Genomic DNA, 24,667 nt, shown 5'->3' with positions numbered 1-24,667 from the left:
AAATGTTGTTTCCCAAGCAGTTTTATATTCTGCCAGAATGTAGTGTTGAATGTGAGTATAGATATGCCTAAAGGGACTATATGCACACTTTACACATAAAATGTGTGATAAGTGTAATGTGCAGAACAGATTATTTGGTGATAATTTTGTGAAAGAATGAAGGATGAAGTATGCATATAAAAAACAAGATTTATTTAGTGGTATAGTGACTGAAAACTACTTTGTGGGAAACTAAGTGATGCAAAGCAATCAAAAGCAGGAATTTGGGAGATGTTGTGGTATATAATAGTATGCACATTTATATAAAACCTTCAAAAATCCATGTTGTGTTAACAAATGAGAAAATTGCTATACAGCATGCTTGGTTAATTTTGCATTCAGGACTACCAGAGCATGTAATGGAAGGGGAGATAAGGAGAAAAAGAAATCTGTAACTGGTACCTGTCAAGATTTTGCTTGTATGTCCACCTCTGGGAGCCATAAATGTCTAGTATTAGGTTATGGGCTGATTTCTTTGCATCAGGTTGGCCCTCTTTGTTTGCTCTTATCTTATTACCCTGTCACTGAAAGGCTGGTGTCACTCTAATGAACGACAATGTAGAGAGCTCTGTGAAGGATTTTGAGTTACAGCATTGAGCTGGAAATGGTGATTGATAACAGTTTTGGAAAACACATGGGCTATCTTAGTGAATGAGAGGTGAAAGTGAATGCCTTATATTTGGTATCAGAGTTCAACACAGGTGACACAAAATTGCTGTCCAGGCTGGGGCATGATGTCAGGGGTTAGTATTGGAACAGCTTCACTCCAGAAGGGTTTGGAGAGTGGAGGAGAGGAGACAGGGGCGGTCCAAGGGAGCAACTGAGCACAATATAGGTAATTTGAATGATTTTAGTAATTGGTTTCCTTTTGCAGTGTTGCTGGTCAGTCACATAGTCTTTTCCTAATAGGTTAAAATATAGGTCAGCTAGCACTGTCAGCTGTCCATAGGGCATATCCTCACAAATCCCTGGTGTTTTCCAAAGCATTTCTGTCCAGCCCTACTCTTCTTTCCCTTGCACTACACTGAGGATATCTTATTCTAGCTCAGATCAGCTTCTGCCCTTTCTTCCCACATGCAGACCTTTTCTTCCCTCCCCTGCCCAGTTTTGCTCCACAGCAGATCCTTTCTTATATCCCAATCCATAACATGATCCTTACTCTCACTTCTTCATCCCGTTTCAAAATGTGTCTTCTCCTGTATGGCCTGTGCATGTGTAGGATGGAGAGACAGAGTTGGTTCATGCCTCTATACCTATCCATCTAGTAGGTATCCCATGCATTTGGATAAGGCTGCTGTCTTCAGCCACTCTTTTTTTTTTTTTTGCATGTGTGTGTGTGGTCAAAGTGACTTAATCTGGTATGCAGAGTGCATGTTTTAGGTCATACCTGCCCCTGGCTGACCTCCAGTTTTGGCTCTGTGCAGCTTTATGTGCTTGTGTTGAGATACAACACAGGCTTGCATTCTTCTTGGGCTTTTTGGCTTTCTCGTCTGTGAAACTCATGTGTTTCTGTCTCAGATTATCAACAATTACCTGGATGTGACACAAGAAGGGGCCGTGGACAAGGCATCCCCAAGCGGCATGCATTTCAGGGACAGCAAGAGAAAAGTTGACTATGTGTTAGCCTACCACTATCGAAAACGTCTCCCTCGGCAGCCGCCCAGTGTGGGCTCACCAGAGCCAACACGTGGATCTGCTTCCTTGGCCTGGGTTTTGAATGGTGGGACCGGGAAGGGCCATGTTGAGCCACAACAGCAGGATGGTGGACAGCGTGTCCTGCCTGAGCAGCTGGGGCCTCTGGGAGTGGAGGTGATCCAGCTCAGCCCCCAGGATGCCCTGGAGGAGGAGAAGCAGCTGCAGCGGGAGGAGTACGAACGCAACTTGGTGGAAGCAGGGCTGGAGATAGAGAAAGACCCTGAGGTAAGAGGGGACGACTTGCTCCTCATGCACAACACCAAGTACCCAGACAGGTCATGACCTCTTCAATGTCAGAGGTGGTTATGTGCAGGATGTTGCCATGGCTGGACTGTGCTGTCAGAGCAGCTCAGCAGCAACTGGGTGCCCAGAGCATGGATCCCCACTCTGCATGCTGGTGGGGAGGATAGGAGCCCAGCTGTGACCATGTACTAGGGCTTGACCCAGTCTGCCTTCATTCCTGCCTTACATGAATGTTAACTGAGAGACAAGTCACACACATGCCATCTCTTAAAAATATGTGCTGCTTTCCTTCTAACACAGCCTCACTGGCTCCCCACCATTGCTTCAGCAGCTACAGCAAGTGTAGGATGTCCTGAAGGTATGTCTCATAGCCAGCTTGAGAAGCTGATCATGAAGACAGCTTCTTATTGCTGAACAGTAACATCCCTGGGCCAAACGCTGCTGTCACAGTAACCTCCAGTTAGAGATCTGCAGAAATATGTTGTACAAGCTATTTTATATCTGCCTAAAATGTGGTGTGAAGCCAAGAAGAAGATGATGGGAGAGTTTCTGTGTTGCTTGGTTCTTATTGCCTGGGAAATATGTGGTTGTTACTGTTGTTTAATGCACAATTGAGTACCAATTTTCATATTACTTCAGTAGAAAACTTATTTTTTATCTAAATGTTCCTATGGCATGTGAAAACACTTTTCTTACCAAAAGAAAAAAAGAAAAAGTGTTTACATTTTAATATTGATAAAATGAAGAACGGCTTTCTTAAGTAGTTTGCTGGAATACAAATTACTGTTAAGACATTTTGTATTTTCTCAGAATAACCTGGTGATTTTCAGTGTTACTCTTAGCTTTCTTCACAGCCCTATATGAGTTTTCTGTTGTTTCTTCATTCAACCCACAAAATGAACAGCTCTTATACTGCAACAGCAGAACCTCACAGCCTTTAATGTATTTATTCTCACCACATGTGTGTGATGTTGGATAGCACTATGGTCATATCAGCTGGGAGCTGTGTTTAGGTTACTTAACTGCAGACAGTTGGTCAATTGAGCATGGGTCTTCCAAATCCCATGTTGATGAATGGAGTGCTGTGCTATCCCTCTGGACCTCTTTAAAAGCTAGAGGTATTTATATCCATTGAAGGGAAGTCCCTCCTGGGTACTAGTTTTAGGTGTTCTATTGTTTTTGACACCAAATCTGAGAAACTTAGGGCTTCTTTTCAGAGGTGCTGTGAAGTTGCAGCTCACATTGCTTTCAGTGCAACCAGTCAACACTTCCAAAATGTGGACCAAATTGCAGACTGTATCTGAAAATTTGAGTCAGCTGACTTGGCATAGTGTATACACATTAAATCACTGCCAGGAATAGAAAGAAATAGAAAAGCCTTTTAACTCTTAAAACTTTCCTTGCTCAGTTTGAGTTGCAGGTGGCTATGGGTTTTATTTCACTGCTCAGCTCACTGGGCCATCCTTGCACTGAACAGAAAAAAGTGACCTCAGATCCTGATTCTTTTATGCTAGATGTTTGGGTTAAGGTTCAATACTGCTAACAGATGACTATCTTCCTGCTATGATTTTTATAACCAAATCACATAAAACCCATGAGAACAGATTTATTTGGAGGCTTCTTCCAGTTGTGAATTTCATCAGAACCTGAAAAGTCTAGCAAGAGACTTGAATTCGATTATTTGACTCCTTATTTAGCTGAAGTCCAGCTGGATTCAAATTCTGGTTCAGACCACTTCCAAGTGATGACGTGTGCTCTTAAATAATATACAAAGTAATGAATGATGTTATAGAGAGTTGATTAAGAAGAAAAAAAAATTGTCATGGCTTTCTTCTGAAGAGGAAAAAGCTTTTTGTAAATGAACTGGAAAGTTCTGAGGTAATTATTTGATGATGAGTTCTTTTATGGGAAAAATTAATTGGTTTTGAAAATTACAAAAAATGAAATTCCATCACTTCTCTAGATGTGTATGTCACTCTTGCCCCCCTCCCCTCCCCGTTCCTCCCCCAAGTTGTCTAATCAAAAAGGGAAAGTCTTTTTCCCTTCAGAATCTCCTGAGAAAAATGAGACTATACATTATCCTTTTTCTTTGTTGGCCAAGACATGTGTCTTATTTTGCTTGTTTCACTGCTTTTTTTTTTTTTTCCTTCCTCCTGTTAACTCCTCTTAAAACATGCTGAAGATGCTGTTTGTTATACTGCTGAGAATTTCGTAGAACATGCTGAGAAGTCACGTGTGAAGGGTACAGATATTTTCATTAAAATTGTATGTTGAGCTGATATGAGAACAACTTGTGATTTTAGTCCTGGGATAAATATGTTTTTATTGGTTCACTAGATTCAGAACATTCTTAATGACAGCATGCTGTATTTTTGGTGTAAAACACAGTGCTACGACTCATGTTTGAGGGATTCCACTTTTGGACCCTCAGGTTAGAACAGACAGTATACAGTCTTGTAAAGAAAAACATTCATTTAAGATCAATAAGATATCACACAGTCACAAAATAGCTGGGGTTCAAAGTGACCTCTGGATATCATCTTGTCCAATCCACCTGCTAAAACAGGTACACCTAGAGCAGATCACACAGGAATGCATCCAGACAGGTTTTGAATGTCTCCAGAGATGGAGACTCCACAACCTCTCTGGGCAGCCTGTTCCAGTACTCTGACACTCTCAAAGTAGAAAAGCTTTTCCTCATGTTTTAAATGGAACCTTCTGTGCCTGTTACCCCTCATCCTGTCACTGGGAACCACTAAAAAGAGTTTGGTCCCATCCTCTTGACACCTACCCTTGAGATATTTATAAGCATAAATAAGATCCCCTCTCAGCCTTCTATTCTACGGGCTGAACAGACCCAGCTCTCTCAGCCTTTCCTCATAAGGTGTTCCAGAGCCCCAATCACCTTTGCAGTTCTCTGCTGGACTCCCTCCCATAATTCCTTGTCTTTCTTAAACTGAGGAGCCCAGAACTGGACACAGTACTCCAAATATGACCTCACCAGGGCAGAGTAGAGGGGGAGGATAACCTCCCTCAACCTGCTGGTCACACTCGTCCTGAACACAATCTCTTTCCTAAAACAGCATCAGTTTTTGCTTGAAGCAGTAGTGACAGAAAGGAAGAGAGCAAAAGGGTGTCTGCTATGTCTATGGTCTTCAATGAACATCCCTGCACTGTCTTTTCTAGGTGGCCTATGGTAGCTATACAGCTAAAAAAAATAGGGCCTATATAGTTCTTATTCTTGTTAAACTTATTGAAGAAATACAACAAGAACAACCAATACAACAATAACAAAAAAAAAAAAAACAAAACAACCAAAACCAACCAACCAGACAAAAGGGATCAAGCCATTGCCCTCTTTTTACTGATATTGTGGGAGCCATGAAGGATATACTTACTGAGCAATAGAGCTGATTCAGCACTTAATGACTTCTAAGGGCATCTGTCTTCTTGTGGCTGGAAAGTTGCTTAATCTATGATCTTGGTTAACCTTAGTTGAAGTACAAGAATTTAAGCTGAATTAACTTGAATGAACTAAGCACAACATCTTTTGCATTGGGTTTTTGTAGGCTAAAACTATTTCGATGTCAGGGTGTTCATCTCTAAGAACACAGGATAACATTATGACAAAGTAAAAATCTTAATTTCTACAATTATCTTTTTGAAAAAATGAGAATTTGCATTATAAAATATTTGTTAACATGGTTGTTACATGCTGAATAGCTACAGGCAAACACCTTTTTCATTTGTGTTGTTAATTAATTGTGTAAAAAAAAAATCACAAAAAACAAACAAACAAAAAACAGAGAAAAGAAAATAAATGCAGATGCATAATTTGTATGTGGAGAGGGCAGTATTATTCTTTTTTGGATATGTGAAAAATAGGCAAGAGTACAGTCTGTCTCCATATCTAGCCAGTTATTATTTGTGAATTAAGGAATTTTTTACTTGTTTCTAATTTCCTTATAACTTTCTAACATTTGTTATTGCTGTCCTCCAGAGAAAGTTTGTTTTCTCTTAATGTAAACTTCTTGGGTTTTTCTGTTTTCCTGTTTTAAACTGAAGTATTATTTTACATGTCCAAGACAAAGTGCACAATGAAGGCAATGGGCATAAAGATGAATGTTACAACTTTTTCCTCTGTGAAGTAACATTGAGTACGCATAATGGTGGTTTGTCATAAATGAGGTTTGACAACCTTCTCACTATGCTCCTTGCAAAAGTCAGACCCAAGCTATAGCATTTATTCCTGTGTCATAATAACTCACTTTCCAAACTTGATGTTCTCTGCATCAGAGATCACAAGTGGCAGATCAGGTTTAAGGAGCTCTTTGACTGGTTATCTTCAAATCAAAACATTTGGGTGGTTCAGTATAGCTTGTGCCTATGAAAACAATGGTATTAGTATAATTTAGGGTTATGTGAAATGATATTTGGCAGAAAGAATAGAGCAGAGAGGAAACTCCCTAGTCGCATCTGGTGACAGCAACATAACAACACAACTACTGTTTGCTGTGAGTAAAAATAACATTTGCATCTGTGACTGGCCTGTTTGACCAGTTTGCAAAGTTAGATAAAATGAGTCTGATGTTAACTCTTGCATATGTATGTGGAATTAATTACTTTGTATTTTACAATATTACCTAGTGACTAATATAGATCCCATAATACAGATCCTGTAAACATTTATGGTAATCTGCAAAATGTTAAACATTAGCAGGATTTGCTTCCTCCACTTAAAGTAACACGGTTATTAATAAAAATACAGTAAACCCCTTTTTTTTCCCCAAAGACGTCCACGCCAGAACCCAGATTTTTTGGCACGTCTTCATAAACTGAAAAGGAATGCCAGCTGCTCATATTTACCCTTGTGACATAGCTGCCGAAGCCATGACAGTCATCTCTAAATAAACCCTATTTAACACTAGTTGCACAAGTCAAATTTTGCATGAGATACACAAAGAATTGCCTGAGATAGGGCCACTTTAAGAATGCCCTCAAATATTTCACCTTGATTCCCAGGAAGAGCAGTAAGTACCATTGACATTGCAGGCTGTTCTTGGGGTTGATCCTCCCTTCCTCTCTTCCTCCCTTCTTCCCTCTCTCCATCTCTCCCTCCCTCCCTCCTTCCTTCCCTTCCTTCCTCCCTTTCTCCCTTCATCTCTTTCTCCTTTCTGTGTTTTACCTAATGTGGAACACCAGTAGTTCACTTAAATTTTAATTGTACTGCTGCTTTAATGACTGCAACTGCAACATGTGTTTTATTCAGTTAGTATTATGTATGGTGAAGCATAATAGGAATAGAATAAGAAGACACTGGAGATGCACCTTGGCTTTCTGACAAAGTGAGATCACTTTGAGCATGTTGGAAATGAAATGTACTTTGCTAAGTAGCATTTAGGAGATGAAAATATCTTTCAAGGGAAAGATGATGACAATTTTAAAACCATGCTTAAATTACCCTCCAAGAAGCTCATGTATAATAACTTGAATTTTAGAGCTAGCATAGTTTTAAGGATGTATTGTTAAACTCTGTTGTCTACATGACACTCTAAGACAAGGAAATCCTTAAGGCCCTCAATGTATCAGCTTATGGAGAACTCTTAATAAGAGCACTACTGATGATGGTGGCTGTGACTGCATTTTTCTGCTTGATTTCCAAGGCATGCTTTTGAACTTTTGTTAAAAACAACACAAACCCACCCCCCCAATCCTAAAAGCCAAACCAAACATATAAAACTTCCCCCAGAACCCCCAAACCAAAACAACATCCATCTCTAAAACTACCAACCAACCCCTTCACTGCCAAACTGAAACAACAAAAAGCTTATCATGCTGCAGATAGATTTTATCTATGGGATTAAATTCCACTGTTTTGTCACACTAAGGTGCTCCCCATTTGCCAGTGGGAGAAGGCTTTATCTTTTATCTTCTGCCAGCTGCAGAAGAGTAGCCAAAATAATATCATGGTAAATCATCCAATACAGAGGGGCTTTTTCTTTCTGTCTCTCCTCCTTTCCACACCTCTAGTTGAGGATGCTTTTTTTGAGCAGTGACATCAATGTTCTTGCTATATGAGTTGTTTTCTTGAGTCTGACATATTCCCTAACATCACATTTACATCATATGTAGCTTATTTTAATGTTAATAATTTTCATTGTGAAAAAGTGGAATTCTGATATCCAAGAGTTCTATTTATTTGGATTGAACTTTTTTCCTTGAGTTTTTTTTTGGTCATAAAATATTTCAATTTTTAGTTAAAAGGTTATGGATATTGCTTAATGTAGTAGTAATTAAGAGCCTGAAAAAAATGATACATTTTTCCAAAATCTTTCTATATGATTTGCAGATAATTCCAAGAAAAGCAACTCATGGCCTTAGAACATGTGACACACCTTGCAGCTACTCAGTGTGAATGCTCTAGTTGTCTCAAAATATTCACTCATCTAAAGTGCAAAAGAAAGCTTAATAGTAGCTAACATTGATTTTAAAAGGATGGGGAAATTCAATATGTGTCCAAGACTTTTATCCATGTTAATCAATGTCTTCTGAAGCCAATGTGAGTGCATACAGAGTAATGTAGCATTGGAAGCAGACTGGGGTCTTTTGTGCTCTACTTCTTTAGACTTTGTATTTTACTCTCACTTAGTACAGCACTTGGAACAAGACAATATTTCTTTGGGGACCTCTTTGTGTATCAATTACATAAATATTTGATTCAATGACTCCGATTACAGAAACATTAATTAGCTAAAACATGTTCTGCTCCTGTATGTTGCTTATATGGGCCTGAAATGTAATACACAGCTCTTACAAAATTAAAGTTGAACAAGCAAGCCACATTTTCACTGATAATGAAGTGGACATGATGAAAATACTGGCAAGCTGATTAACTATTTAAGAGGAAACTGTGTCTCCATTTTAGAGAGGGTTTTGTAGTAGCCCCATGGGAGTTAAGTGTGGTTCAATCAGTATTAAAATAATGATCCATGTTAACAGGTGGCTCGGTAGAATAGCTGTGCTGTCAAACTTGAAAAATCCATACTATAAATCCTGTTTTTTAATGATTGTGTTGTGACTTGAATAGAAGAAATAGTAGACAGACTCACTCTGTATTTTAATTAACATCCAGACACTTCATGCTTAGCTATTAGGTACCTTAGTTAAAATGGCTTCCATGGAATTTAGAGAAAGTTGAAGAGATGTAGAAAAAATGGGCCTGTATGTTATCAGAACATTTAGAGGGCTGCTGGGCCAGCAATTATATATCTCATCCACTGCCTGCATTTCGGGAAATGGAGACATCAACATTCTTGAATTTCAGATAGTGGTAGATTTGTGGTGTGCATTCTGGTGACTTTTACACTGTGAGCTGGGCAAGAACCAACCTATTTTAAAATATATATTTTATATAATGCTACCTCTATCAGATTTGCTTGGTAGAAATGGTGAGTAGCCTTCCAAGCATATGTGTCAATATCACTGTGTCCTTTGTTGAGTTCTCTCACCTGCTGGAGGAACCACTTCCATTTCTACAAACTGCTGGATAGATGAGAAGCCCACAAAAATGGCTTGTACGTCTCTGATAGGGTATAGCAGGGAGAGAACTGGACATTTGTAGGACAGGGAATGAAGAGTGACAAAATCAGCTGCTTGGCTTGGTCACAGATGAATTAATGAAAACATTTTTAATAATCAGTGTTCTTGTTTGCAGCATAATTTTAATCTGCAAAATAAATCCATGGAGGCAATTTGAAGAGCAATAGTGGAAGCCCTCAGGGATGCCACACTACACTGATGACGCTGCAGTAGCTGGAGTGCCTGCAGAGGAGACTTGGAGTTTGAAATAGTGATAACTTCTGAAAACTATTTGGGCCAGTGCAATTTGAATAGTACTTTCATGAAAATAAAGCAGCAAAATATGAGATAGTTTGGGGATTTTTGTCCTGGGATTTGTTACTTTTCTGGCATTTTGAAGGACATAAATAATGCTGCTGATGATTGGGGTAAGGAATCAGCTCCTACACATTCTGGGTGAGGACTGCCCCAACTGCAGTACCTGCTGCCTGATGCATCTCAACCTATTCTTCTGACAGAAGAAGAAATCCTCAGTTTCAGAGATTCTTTTGTAGGGCAGATGGGACTTCCTTTGCTTTGCTGTCTCCAGGCAAGTGCCTATTTTGTCTATAGCAGCAAAGAGTGCTACAGGTATCTTTGATACCGAAGAAGTCATCACTTCTGCATTTATGCTGGTTGAATTGTTGCTGTATGATTTTGTTATTTTTGGAGTCATTGCTTCTTAGTCATGATTTCACACCTTATGCAAAGGAAAGCAGGGAGGTCTACCTGCAACTTCTTTGCATAAGTGATGTTGAGAATTCTACCTAGGAGAGGATGCAACACCCTGGATAGGTGCTCTCTGTTTAGTATGTTGCTTCTATACATATATACATTCATTTATCTACCGGTTTATGTTGTCATTATAAAAGATCTGAACTAAGATGGTGCCTCTCTGTTCTCCCCTCATGCTTTTTGGCCTGTATGAAAGCAGATTAAAAGGCGAGCTCTGTCTGAAAGCTCTGTGTCATCAAATTGATTTTGCTCATGTTGATGGAAAAAGCAGGTAATAAGATTTGTTCTTGAGGAACTTCTTTCTTTATGGAAGATGAGAGTGAAGAACACCTTCCAGTGAGCAGATATAGTGCTCTTTTCCAGAGCCAGGGAGAGCAAACCACTGCAGGGCAAAAGAACAGTTTGAAGTGAAACAGTGAATGGTTTCTTAGAAACAGATCTTCCATGTCTGCTACATCTGTTTTGGCTTCTGATGCAACTGGGTACGGAAAAGCCTTCACCATCTGGGAATTCTGGATTGTCATAGTAAGCATCAGTCCAGTATTATTTCTTTCTCAGTTCACAAATCAGAGAAGTGACAATGAATACTCTTGAATGGCTTGGCTGGGGCCAAGGGTAGAGAGGGAGCTGGAAATTAAAACTGGAATGTCAGAGAGAGAAGAAAAATTAAAATAAAACAAAACAAAAACAAACAAACAAAAAAACCCCACGAAAAACAAACAAAAACAAAAAGCAACCCAATAACATGAAAAGGAAAGAAAAATCTTCTCAACCAATCAATCAACCATCAGTACAGTGGCCATAAAGTGGAATTCACCAGTTTCTGCTACTTCATTTGAGAATGGATGCCAACAGAGAAAAGGGGGAGTATCTGACTATAGAAATTAGTCTTTGAAATACAGGACTGCCTTATGGGGAAGAAAACCACAACTGTTCATCTGTGTGTGGAGTGAGAGGGTGGAATTTGTTATCTTTTAGCAGATCCAGGGAAAGATAACGTAAATAATGACTCAGGCTTGTGGGATTATTTTCACATGTTTTGGACTCTTTTAAGGTGTTCTTGCTTTACTGATGACTCTAATGGTTGTGTGTCCTGCTCAAATTTAAGCTATTAAAAGCTCTGTGGCTTTCTGCAGGAAGAAAGCCACTACAGGGAAGGAATTATTCCCTTTCAGATGCACAACTAGACATTTTATATTGTGTGCATTTTAAAATGTTATATTGTGTATGAGAGGGAGGCATTTTGGAAAACTGGATTTCTATTCAAGCTGATAAGCATGGCCAATGGAAGAGTCTTTTAAAGAAAAAAAAAAAAAAAAGTCATTTTCTCTTAGAAATCAGAATGTCCTCTTCCTATTCTGGGAACACTGGGAACCCTGCAGCACTTCATGCTTCTAAAAACAGTTTCAACTAGCTGCCTTTTTAATCTGATAAGAGTTGTGTTTATGTTTACTTTCTGTAAAAAACACAGTTCTTATAAAGCCTACATCCTGAAAAACAAACAAACAAACAAAAAAGGAAGTTGTGATACATAAGTCTTCTATAACAGGTGTGTCAAACTCGTTTTCACTGGGGGCTGCATCAGCCTTGCAGTTGCTTTCAAAGGGCTGAACGTAATTTTAGGACCGTATACACGTAACTACTGCTACATTTGTACATGTAACTACTGCTACATTTGTACATGTAACTACTGCTACATTTATACATGTAACTACTGCTACATTTATACATGTAACAACTGCTACATTTATACATGTAACGACTGCTACATTTATACACTCTTAAAATTACGTTCAGCCTTTTAAAGGCAACTGTGAGCCTAATGTGGCCCCTGGTGAAAATAAATTTGGCACCCCTGTTATAGAAGATTGTAATCATGTTGTTTTCAGCTAGAAGTATCTTTGCCAGTCACTGTAAGTTCCTTTAAATCATAGGACAAGGTAAATAATTCAAAACTGTATCATGTATTTGTTTCTGGTTTTCCAGATCAGCAATTACTTTGGCCTGAATACAACAAGGAATAAAATTTTAGCAGAGTGGTATCAGGCTGCACAATTCCCATTAACGTTAATGGGAGTTAGATTACTAAATCCCTATGCACAGCACGGAAAATTTACCCTCCAGGTTGAATTCTCTTCTTGATACACAGGACTGAAACTGTTCGCACTCTAGTAAGTCTCCCTTATGTGTACAGGTATGTGTTCAGGGTGATCAGCCAGAGAAAAATATCATGAAGAGCTAGATGTTGATTTCTGTGCAGTTCTCCTAGGTTAACGTTACTATAACAATGATTTCATCACGTGATTTTTTTATTTGTTTGTTTTTTTGTTTATGGAGTTAGCGGGTTTATTTGCATTAGCTCCATACTCAAGCTCTGTCATCCAGGAACTGATTCATTATTTCACTGCTGACTTCTTCCTCTGTTCCTTGACCTCTATAATCATTTTAGAGCATTAGGCCACACCTGGAGTATTGTGTTCAGTTCTGGGCCCCTCAGTTCAGGAAAGACATTGAAGTGCTGGAGCGGGTCCAGAGAAGAGCAACAAGACTGGTGAAGGGACTTGAGCACAAGACCTATGGGGAGAGGCTGAGGGAGCTGGGGTTGTTTAGTCTGGAGAAGAGGAGGCTCAGAGGTGACCTCATCACTCTCTATAACTACCTGAAGGGAAGTTATAGACAGGTGGGAATTGGTCTCTTCTCCCAGGCAGTCAGCAATAGGACAAAGGGGCATGGGCTTAAACTCTGCCAGGGAAAATTTAAGCTGGATATTAGGAAGAAATTCTTTACAGAGAGAGTGGTCAGGCATTGGAATGGCCTACCCAGGGAGGTGGTGGACTCACCATCCCTGGAGGTTTTTAAAGTGAGGTTGGACATGGCACTTAGTGCCATGATCTAGTAAACAGATTAGAGTTGAACCAAGGGTTGGACTCAATGATCTCTGAGGTCTTTTCCAACCCAGTCGATTCTGTGATTCTGTGATTATTGAATTCACTAATAGGATTGGGACCTCTGTATTATACTTTTAAGGAAATTCTCCAGGTGGATTTAGGTAGATGACATTGGTCATAAGACTTCTAGTGGTAAAGGAAATGAACAAAATGTATTTGAGAGAGAATGAGCTGCTGGTAGTTAGGGGCAAAAACGAAGCTATGTAGACCAATATTCCCTCTTACCTTTGGAAACAGCGAACTTTTTAGGGACAACACAAAGGCACTACTTAGAAACATTCTCTAGAAAATGTAGAGGTGACCATTACTTTCTGTAGGTTACTGCCAACATTAAGTACACTGGAAGAATACCTGGAAGAAGAATCTTCCTCTTTCAGAGGAGTGCAGTACACTTTCCTTACTAATGACACACTTTATGAGCTGGAAGATGAGAGATTTGTCTGCAGACTCAGTCTACGTGTTCATCGAACTCAGTCATTGTTTATCTGGCGTAGGTTAGTAATAGAAAGAAAATTTAGCATCTCAGAAATAGACAATATATTCAAGGTCTCGTAAATACTTAAGCAGACTCCAAACTGTCACCTCCAAAGTGCTGGTCCAAACTGCAGGCTGTTTCAAAAAGATGGCCCTAATTCAAAATCACTTCAATTTGAAATTGGGTCCATCTTTTCAAAACAGTCTGTACTGTTATTTTTTCTTAATACTTTCAAAGTGAGGAAGGATATCCCTGCCCATCCTATGCTTAGGTGTTTTCTCCAAATCACTTGGAGTCCCAACTTCTGGTATTGCTGCTTTTCTTTTTTAACTCTTGTATTCTGTACTGTGACAGGCTTTGAATAATCATTCTTTGATTACTTTGGAGACCCAGTGGCCTAAAGGATAAGGCACTGGCCTCCTAAGATAGGCATTATGGAAATGAGTCCTAGCTGCAGTGACTCACCACCCTTCCAGCATGTGCCTCTGTTAAACAGGCATGAGGCCCTGGATGGAGAATGCAGTGACTTGAGAAATAGGGGACAATAGCAGTACATTGCTACCCAGCCTTAGAAGGAGGAGGGTCCATTCCCAAATAGGAATGCAGTGGACTGGACCTACCAAGTTCGGTATGAGGCCTTGCAAGCAGAACCAAACTACAACATTGAGGCAGGTTGTAAGAGGTGACAGAGCCATCCAGCCTCCATCAAAAACAGCTACAGGAAGCCAAAAAAGGCAACTTGTGATTGAAAGAACAAAAGGCTCAATATGCAAGCCTGACCCACTTCTGAGGGAAGTACTGCCTCTTTGGGGCCAAAATTAAAGACGTAAAAAATTCACTGCACTGATTAAAGTCTCAGACCATTTAGGACATGGTTTAGTGCTAGAGTTAGGTTGTTGTTGGACTCTATGATCCTGAGAGTCTTTTCCAACCAGAATTTACATATTTTCAGCTGAACCCTGTTTTGTTACTAGAAAGTAACATCCTCAAGATCCTGTAAATATGGAAGGTCATTTGAAGGTTACTGCATCCTTTCATTGTCCACACTCTGGATCGTGGGACCTAGGAAATTCCATATGATGTTGTTTGTTATGTAGGTGTACTTGCAGGCTTTTGCAGGAAAGGTCAACATGCTGCAGTGCTCTGTGCCTCTGGCAAGCCTGCTTGCTTGTCACAGGCCTCGGTGAGTTCACTGGATAATGTTTACTCTCTACCTCCAGTGGCACCTCTCAGCTTTCATAGGTCAATGCATGGTAACTGTTTTACCTCACCAGTGCTTGACCTGCTCACCTATCTCTGGCCTATGGATATCCACTGATGTACTTTCACACTAGTCCTCTGCAGGACTGCTCACAAATCTATCACAGACCACTGTCTTTCCAGGACTCTCCATTTCTGTCCATGGTGCTGTTTCATCTTCATATCCTATACCTGTAGCAATTCAGCCACTCCTCAGTATGACTGTGTATCTTTATTTGGTCTATGTGAAGTCAGTCCTTCACCCTTCCCTGCTGTCCATCAGTTACAATCAGTCAGTCACTGGCCTACATGAAGTCACAACTTACAAGACATCACTCCTCTGTGACTGCTAAGTACATGAGGAATTCATACTTTATGACTGTTTCTCTCTCAAAGACTCCTGTGCAAAGTTTTGTTTCTCCCTTATTCTCTCCTGTTTTCAAGTAACACCATCCTTAAGAAACTGCTCACCCAAAGGTGACAAAGCTCAGCTTCAGTTAGGCACTGAAGTTTGCTCATTAGAGGACTTGCTGTACTTTTCTCAGCTGGTCTGTTGCAGAAGCCATTTGAGAGCACTATGGTAACGACATAAGTCACAGTCTGCCCCACAAGGGATCCCAACTTGTTTTTCACCTGTGAGCCATGGTTCATAAGTGACTCTCTTGGAAAGTATTTGTTGGTTTATGGGTGTTGTGTTACATCTGGCCATCAACTGGCAAGTCTCTTCATGGAAATATCATTGTTTTCATTTTTTTGCACACATCCTGAAGGCGTAGGGCAGGCTGATCCAAGTTACAGATTCTGTGAATCTCTCCTTTCCTGCCCTGAACAATGTGTCTTGCACATTTCTCTGTCTTGCAGTGCTGCCACGAGTTGATTCCACAAAGTCTGGGTCCAGTTGGAAAATAATTGCTCTTTAAAACTAGGATTTAGTTTTCAGGGAACTGATCCATCTAAAGAAAATATCCAGTTATATAAATGTGACTACTGGCTCAAGAGAGTGGAGGGATGGGTGTGTAGCCACATGGCACGGGGCAGGCAAAAATTTAGGGCCAAAACCTTTATAACTTACATCAACCTGTATTGTGAAAGGACAGCTTACCAACCGCCTGCGTGAGTTGTGAGCCTGTTAGATTAAGTGCTCACAGGGCTCACAGAGAGGAGACCAGCGGAAGCTGCCTTAGAGAGTAACAAAGCATGATCCAGGGAGGGTCCTGCTCAGGACTCACTCTCAGTTCCACTCTATATTTGTACATTGCTCTGTTGGAAGCCCAAATTCTGCTTTTGCCTTTGGTGGGGGCAGGGGGAGAAGGTTTGAACACTATGGCAGTCTCCCTGAAGGGTCAAAGTTCAAGCAGGGGTTTCTAATTTGGATATATATAAAAATACGGTATGTTTGTATACTGTGCGTATGTATATACATATACCTATACTAATGTATGGATTTAAGGGGAATTAGAGCACTTTTTATACTTCAGAGTTATATAAACTTGTGTATGTATGTTTGTGCTTTTAGTCAAAAGGAAGCATTGCAATTAGTTGTATTTTTCTTTTATAAACAAGCTCTATAAATATTTGAAAAGAGCTAACACACTTTGCAAATATTTAGTTAATGGTCTTTGTTGAAATGAAATTTCAAAAAGCTCTAAAATCATAATATCCTACCAGTATTAAGAGGTCATTTTATGTATGTGTGAATGTTCCAGTCGAAGTCTGCTTCAACCAAAACATCTGTTCAGTTATCTGTGATTGATGTGTGAATTTTCTGGCAAAAGCCCCACTCAATATTTTTAATAGTGAATGATGAAGTAGAAGTTATATTTGTAATGTTTTAAAATCATGTGCAGAAGTTATATAACCAGATCTGGGTCTATGTGGTTACTACTATTTAAACTACTGTTGGGGTGTATGATATATGAGAATCCAGTGTTTTCTGAACAAGTACAGAAGAAAAAGGTGGATCCTGTATTACTAAGATTATCATTTGAGTGTAAGGAAATAGAATGGAGCATCCAGTTGTAGTAAGAGTAAAAAGAATCAGTAATATGTGCTATCTTCCCAAACTTGTGTGAGATCTTGATCTGACCAAATAACTTTATGGTTAAAGATATTACAATGAATTTAAATTATCCTTGACCACAAATGTAATATTTGTGCACTATGATTGCCAATATAGTTATGTAGTAATGGAAGGCAAAGACACTATTTTTTGTATTGCTTCTTTAGTAAGCCAAAATACACCGTTAGTTAATTGCCATGCCTTAGTCTACTCATTTCCCAGTTACTGCCTAAATCTTCTGATTGTTTTTGCTTGTTCGTTTTTCTTGCTCTCAGTTTTGCATAATAACTCCAAGTCTCTCATATCAGGATATTCTCCCTACTGCATACCAAGAAAAAAAAAAAAAGCATCTTGTAATCAATATTAAACAGACAGATTCAGTGAGACCCTCTGCAAATAGACAGGAAAGATTTGACTTAGGCATCCTTAGCCTCTGAGCAACAGGCAAGACTTGCAGAACTCTCCTGAGAATAGCCGGTTTTTGCTGTGCAAGGTTTGGTTATTCTGTTGCTGAACATATCTTCCCCTTAGTAAATCACAGCCTAGCATAGCGTGTATGTGGCTTTGTTACATAGCATCCATTTTCTGAACTTTTAATGTTTATCAGAAAATAATAGTACTTACTAATACTATTCATTGTGGTAGAAATATGGGAAAACTATAGCAAAAACATGCCAATGCAAAGGTGCAAACATGTTAAATGTGATGCAATACTTAAATATTTTTTAAAAGATTGTCTAGACAGAGATACCATGTGATTTACTTTGTGTGCTGATGGAACAAAAACAAGCTAAAGATATATGAAAATGACAAAATGAAAGTACTTCCAATGAGGCATAAAATAGATTTTAAAATGTGGATTAAGGTGCTTACTTCTATCAGTGAACAGAACTATATTTATTATAGAAATCCGGTAGTGATTTCCTGTAAATTTTAACTTGCAAGATACCACCAGGTTTGGAATAACAAATCTTATATTTTTGCTTTGCTAATTAATTTCCCTCAAGGTACAAATAACTTTGGCATTGTATCAATTTAATATTCATATTCTACTTTCTATCTGCTAAGTATCTTTTTCAGAATTGAATGTTAATGGCGCACCTGACCCTTATGTCTCTACAAGCGATTTGTTCAGCTTTGTACATAAATATTTATAGTTCAATGGCAATCAAAAAAAATCTTACTGAATTTTTTATGGTGGTATAAAATGTATTGGAGAGCCTACAATTTTGTAATGTGTCAAGCTTTACCAAACATTGTTATAGTAAGGACATTTGCTAACAGCTAATTTCAAGAATTGTAATAGAAATTGAAACTCACATTTCAGTTACAATGATTTTTTTTTTTTTTTTTTTTTTTTTTACTTGACAGATGACTGGTACAATAGGCAATATAGCTGATGGCTCATTCCTCTTTCATTTTTTGTGTTACAAAGGAGCAAATTTGCACTTGTAAATCCAAGATTCCAGATTTATGGCAGTAGAGATGAGTGCTAAATCTGTCAAAGATGGATTATGACATGTAAAAAGCATGATGGATGAATGGAGTATAGTGTTATGATTTAATGTCTTGTATTGTGGGTACCTATGTGTTGTAATAAGTGCTCTACAGATATCAACTGAGTGATTGTCTTTTGGGCCACAATTTTTGGGAAGCTGAGACTAGCAGTATAGATGGGAGAGATACCTGATGTGGTAGTGTACTGAGGGTTGATTTTCAAAACTGTTGATAATTCAGCACATTCTGCAGATATCACTAGAAAGTGCTGGCTAATCAACATTTCTGTAAATTGAATATGTTCCATTCTCTATCTGATTTCAGTAGTGATTATCACAGCCCTGGGGGATGACATTACTTCCAACCTAGGTACCACATTAGCTGAGAGAATTGGGTCTCCTAGAGCCCCAGAAATATCATAATACTGCACTTTCCATCTATGAATGAGGTATTTCTTGGACACTGATTCCAAGCCTGTTTTCCAAGTTTCTCATGTTAGGCTCAGCTGCAATGTTTCAAGCAATTATTTTTCTTTGCTTGATGATTTGCTCAGATTGCAGGTCTGTTGCTGCTGCTGTTACTGCCTTCTAGTCAACTGCAGAGCCTGCGAGCATCCAACAGACTTTATCAGCTTGGTCTCCACACTTCATCTGAATCATGGTTGTGCCTCACTGGCTGGGAACTACTTCTATAGAAAGTCCTTGGAGGCAAGGAATTAGTCCCAGAGTCACTGTGGCTCTGTTATACCCCTGCTGATGCTGAGCAGTTGGAAATGCAGTTTAGTTTCTTGCATCATGTGTATTTAGAAAGAGAAGGATTCTTTTACCTGAATTTGGTCACCTTGCTGGTTGAAGAAGTACAAGAAATACCATTGTACTCTTTTGCAATCTCTCTTGCCTCTTCCCCACACCTGGCTGTACAATCGAAAAGAAATAGCACCAGAATTGTAAATACAAACTAATAATAATATAAAAGGTATGATTGTTGCAACTAACTGCAGTAAAGTACTGTAGTCTGGAGATGGGATGAACTCCCTTAAATAACATGTGCTTTGAAGAAGTTTAAATTGTAACACTGACAAGATAGGAAAGGATATTTTTTTCATACTCAGTGTCATTATTTTTTTTTAGTGACCTTTTCCAGCACTTTCCCCATCTAAAGTTAAATTCCATGTTTTCTAATCCTACCTAATGGACTCACCAGACTTCATAGCCTTCAAATCAGTTTTTGAGTATTGATGTATCTTGACTCACCCAGTATGAGATCTTTTGTTTCAAAAGAGGAATTACTTTCCGGAGCAGGCATGGAGCATACTGTGCTTCAATCCTGCTCCCACTTATTCCTGTTGACAATTACCAACAGCAGAACAATTTCCTTTATACTATGGAAGAAGAGAAGTGTTTTTTCTCAAGTAATCAGGATATGGGGACACATAACAAAACAGCATCATTAGCTTTCTGGTCCTTACATCTCAACAATAAAATAAATTTATTTATAATTCTTTTCCATGTGTTGAGTTTTGTCTGGACTTGTTCTTCCTTCAGTCAGTGTCTGCAGATTCAAAATTAACTTGGATCTTTTCCCTTTGCTGATAAATCTTCATGAGTCCAGACTCAAGTGTCTTAAATTTTCAGGTTATAACCTCTAGTCATGCCCATCTAAATAGCTCTGTTAACTTGATGTAGCTATGCCAAACTACATCATCTGACAACCTAGCCTGATAGTCTCATTAAAACCTCAGAAGGAAAGCACCTGCATCATAATTTGTATTACTTATTATAAATGAATCACCAGATTTCAACATAAGCTGAAAACAGAGGAACTGCTTAGTGATAAGATTATGAACTAATGACAGCTCTTGAGTCCCCATTACTCTCTAGACTTGAGATGTTGCAGAATGTGATATGTTGGAAAACCCAGGCATGATGTGAACACCTACTAAGACATATTCAGCAGTCAGGATCTGCTCCAACAACAGATGACTGTTAAATAGCTCCTTTAACTAGCATGCAGGTGACCCTTGTGTCAACAGTGAATCATAGCAACCTGTAATCTGTCCAAGGGTGAGGCAATTAGATTGCTTACTGTGTATTTTTTGGTTATGTAGTTGATTGAAGGAGAGATGACAGAAGGAGGCAGGAGGTCAGATAATGGGGAAAAAGAGAGGCCTGAAGTCCCTCCTATCAGATTTGGCTTAATGGCCACAAAAGGATCCTGTTGTTTGAGACAGTCTGCCAACTCAGTACTGTGTATAACAGTTGCAATGGTAAAATGTTCAGGAAAAAATAAGAATGGTACGAAGTTTTATGACAACTTTAATGTTCTCTTGATGACAGCTACTTTCAGCTCAGGTAATTTCTCCTACTAGATGTAGTTTGTCTATCTAGTAACCTTCCATGGATCTCTCTTCCAAAATCTGCTATAGTTTCTTCTTGAAACATTGTACAGTTTTTATACCCACAAAGACTTTTGGCAAGACAGAGGTACTACCTGCTGCATTAGTACCCATGTCCTTTTGTTTATTATGAGTCTGGTTCCAAATAACTTAGTCTGGTTTTGTCTGAGTCCCTTTAGTTCTTGTGCTGAAAAAGAGAATAGGCAGTCCCTCCACACCCCCTCTCCTTACCATGCATAATTTTATAGAATTCTACAATGTCTCTTTTCTAGAATGAAGGGTCTCATTCTACTCAGTGATGCCACAGCTGTCATAGCAAGGCTTTTATGCCAGATGTTGCAGTCCTCTGAACCCATTTGTGATCTGATTTATCTCTTTGGAGGTGAGGAGACAGGGACTGCACATTGAGTTCAAGATATGAATACAGCATGGATTGCTATGTTTACATAATGTTTTTTTTTTCTTGGTGTCTATTCCTTTCCTAATGGAATGTGATGTTTTCTTTACATCTTGGCTTTTTTTTCAAATACTGAGCTGATATTTTCAAGGAACTTTTTGTTGCAACCCCAATATGTCATTACTGACTCGTATAGGTTAATTCAGAGCCCAGTGTGCTATATGTGATATTGGTTGTAACCCACAGATATTGCTTTATATTGAAATCATTTGCCATTGTTCAGGCACTTACAAAGCTTTTGTGCAGTGCTTTGTAGTCTGCTCTTATCCTTGCTACCCTGAAAAACTTCATGAGTGCAGTTTGCCTTCTCACTGCTTATCTCTTTTTCCAGGCTGCTTATGATGATTCTGTACAGTGCTGATGCTGCAAAACCCCTTCAGTGACATTTTTTTTAAGCAGTGCTTAAGTCCTTCTACCTACTGTTTCCTGTTGTTTAACTAATTATTTGTCCACCCCAGGACCTGTCACCTTACCCAAAATGTGTCACATGATGTTACTGTGTGACTGTCAATGCTTCTCTCCCTTCTCTCCCTGTTTACACTGAGGTTATAACTGTCCAGGGAGGTTTTGAATTTCCTGTCAACAAATAAGCCAACTAGAACACTTTGATTATCTTCCTCTTCAATTCCTTCCAATCAAGCCTCAGCAAATACAGCTAACCTTCCATTTACTGGTCCTGATTTTTAGTGAGAGACCTCAAAGAGAGACATCATCCTAGAAAGGCTTGTAGCTTATTATTAGAACATACTCAGTAAACAAAATAAATTTGTACCATCTCTTAACATTTTTAATTAAAGTAAACCAACATTTTTTTCCTAAGAATGAATCAAAATTTAAAATCTGTCAACACAAAAGCAGATCACTCCTTTATTTGCTTGTTCGTTAATATCCCAGATCAAATATTGAGTGATGAAGCAGCATTTTAAGGTGCATTCCTCAGTTTTTCAGTTTTGTATCCTAAAAACAATGTTGTGTTTTTTGTGTGGGCTTTTTTTGTTTCTTTGGTTGGTTGATTGGTTGGTTTATTGTTATTGTTGTTTTGTTTTTCCTCCATATTTTTCTTCTTGAGATTGAGTTTGCTGGAGTAGGGCTTCAGTCTTTCTTGCATTAATCCCCCTACTGGTAACATGCCTGTTATCTGGTCTAATGATAGACTTCCATGATCTTACTGCTTCATCTGGAAAATTGTTTTGGGTATAAGTCTCTTTGCAGATTAGTGTGTCTCATTCCCTCAAGGGGAATTACATTTTGCCCTTTTTAACATTAACTCTTTGGCCTCAAGAAGTTTGTTGATTTTATTATTGATAATCAAGTTTGATATTATGTATTTTACAGAATATTGGTTTATTTGCCAGCTAATTTGGCACTGAATGTATCCAGGTCAGCTGATTATGTGTTTTTCCACTGAAACTGTGAAATACAGGAAGTGGTAGAGACTCTCCTCCGTTTCTCTTTGAGGAAATCTGGTTTGAGTGGTATTTTTTCACTTTTTTATCTTGTTATTATTTCTTGTATTTTTCAATCTCAGAAGATCTATTGATATTGTGATATGCTTTTGTAGCAAGAAATTTGTGTTATTGACATAGGAGAAATTTGCCGATAAAGTTATTCTAAAGAAACAGGAAAGAATTTGCTTTACATCTGAAAGTCACATTTTTTATGTTGTAGTAATCAGAGGCCATAGATAAATAGTTGGAAAATAACCACAAAAAGTCAGTAATTCTGAAATCCAAAGTGTGCTTTCAAAAATAATTAAAATTTAATGTAAATCCTGGCATGTTTGTTGCCCGCCTCCATATAGGTTCTGCATTGAGTGCTTCAGTAATGCAGAGGACTCTGCATTTTTTTGTATTTGGCAGACTTAACAATCTATTCTACATTTGTGCTTGAGTTTCTAACAGCTCATTTTCATTCTGTTGTGTCCCATTAAATGTTTCCATCTTCTTCAGGGGAAGCCTACCTGTGTTTTTAGGCTTCCTGTATCATTTTTTATCCAAAAACTTTTTCTGTTTATAGATGAGTAGGAAGATTTTGGTTGGAAAGGTAGTAATGCCATGAAGAAACATCATTGCAAAGGATGTGTATAGTCAACTCTTTCATTCCACAGTGCTTTTTCTAAGGAATTAAGGTTATATAGTTACTTTTAAAGCATTTTGGCCAGATCTTTCATTCCAAGGTGTTCTGTTCTTTGCTTATACACACTAGTTTATTCTTTAACTGTTTATATTCACAAGTGGGAGTTAGAGAGTAAAATAAACAGGACATTAACACCATCTCTGTTGGTAGAAATGAAGAAAGGCAGACAGTCAAAGTGTGTAAATTATTAAACTTTGCTTAAGGTCTGAAATTTGGACTTAAGCACGCTTGCTTCATATACTGTTGAGCGGCTAAAAATAAACCTAATTCTGTGAACTAGGTGGAATTTACCTTCGTCATCAATGAACAAGCCTGTGCTTTGCATCTTTACAACTGTGCTGTGTGTGACTGCTTGTCTGTCAGGAGTGGGACAACTTGGAGCTGTTAGGGATTGCTGCTAATACTGTTGCAAGAGAATCTGCAGTCATTAATGAGGATCCCGTTATACTAGGTACTATATGGCCATACAGTAAGTCAGATCTGTACCCAAGAGAAATAATGAAAACAGAAAAGGGGAAGTTTGGCAACAGGTAAAAGAGCTACAGTTTTAGAAGGAAAATGTGAAAATTATAGAATGGGTAGTATGGCAACTGTTTGTACCCATACACTCTTTTTTTGTTTACTGTATTATTTGAGCAGCTCTCAAATTGTAACATATTTATCCCCACAAACACCTTTTGATAGAAAGGAGGTCCATTATCTTCATTTAGTCAGTGACAGAAATAATTAAATTACTTACCTACAATTATATAGATAACATGAGTAGGGAATTGCTCTAGACTGACATCTCCATGTCATGACATTCTGGGTCTTGATGTCTCACCCAAACTATTGTACTGCCCTTTTTATAATGTAACTGACATACACTTTAATATGCACGTTTGGCAATAAACTGATTTTGTATCTTGGATACAAAATATTAAATTTAGCACATCAGTCCTTGTACAGATAGACATTCAATACCTTTGGCACAAAACATCGACTCTTTCACAGTTGCTGCCTGAATCTGGCAACGCCATGTCATTCCATCACGTGCTACCCATGCAGGGGGCCAACAGCCCAGTATTTGGCTTGGGTTTTGTAAAACTTATGTGACTAGAGTTCTGTGATATAACATGAAATTGTGTTTTAT

General features: G+C 38.6%; 1 protein-coding gene across 1 annotated transcript in view; it reads left to right on the top strand.

The window, feature by feature from the left end:
• Nucleotides 1-1,620: 1,620 nt before the first annotated feature.
• The window catches only part of ANO2 (anoctamin 2), a gene marked incomplete at both ends in the record, with an annotated part of 178,682 nt that continues 155,635 nt past the window's right edge, over nt 1,621-24,667 (top strand). The window contains one exon of the mRNA XM_080356136.1: nt 1,621-1,959. Within this exon, the coding sequence (XP_080212262.1) occupies nt 1,621-1,959 (339 nt within the window). The remainder of the gene's footprint in view (nt 1,960-24,667) is intronic.

This window comes from Nesoenas mayeri (assembly GCF_963082525.1).
Source record: "Nesoenas mayeri genome assembly, chromosome: 1".
Taxonomy (NCBI): Eukaryota; Metazoa; Chordata; class Aves; order Columbiformes; family Columbidae; genus Nesoenas; species Nesoenas mayeri.
This window is presented reverse-complemented; position numbering and strand designations above follow the sequence as displayed.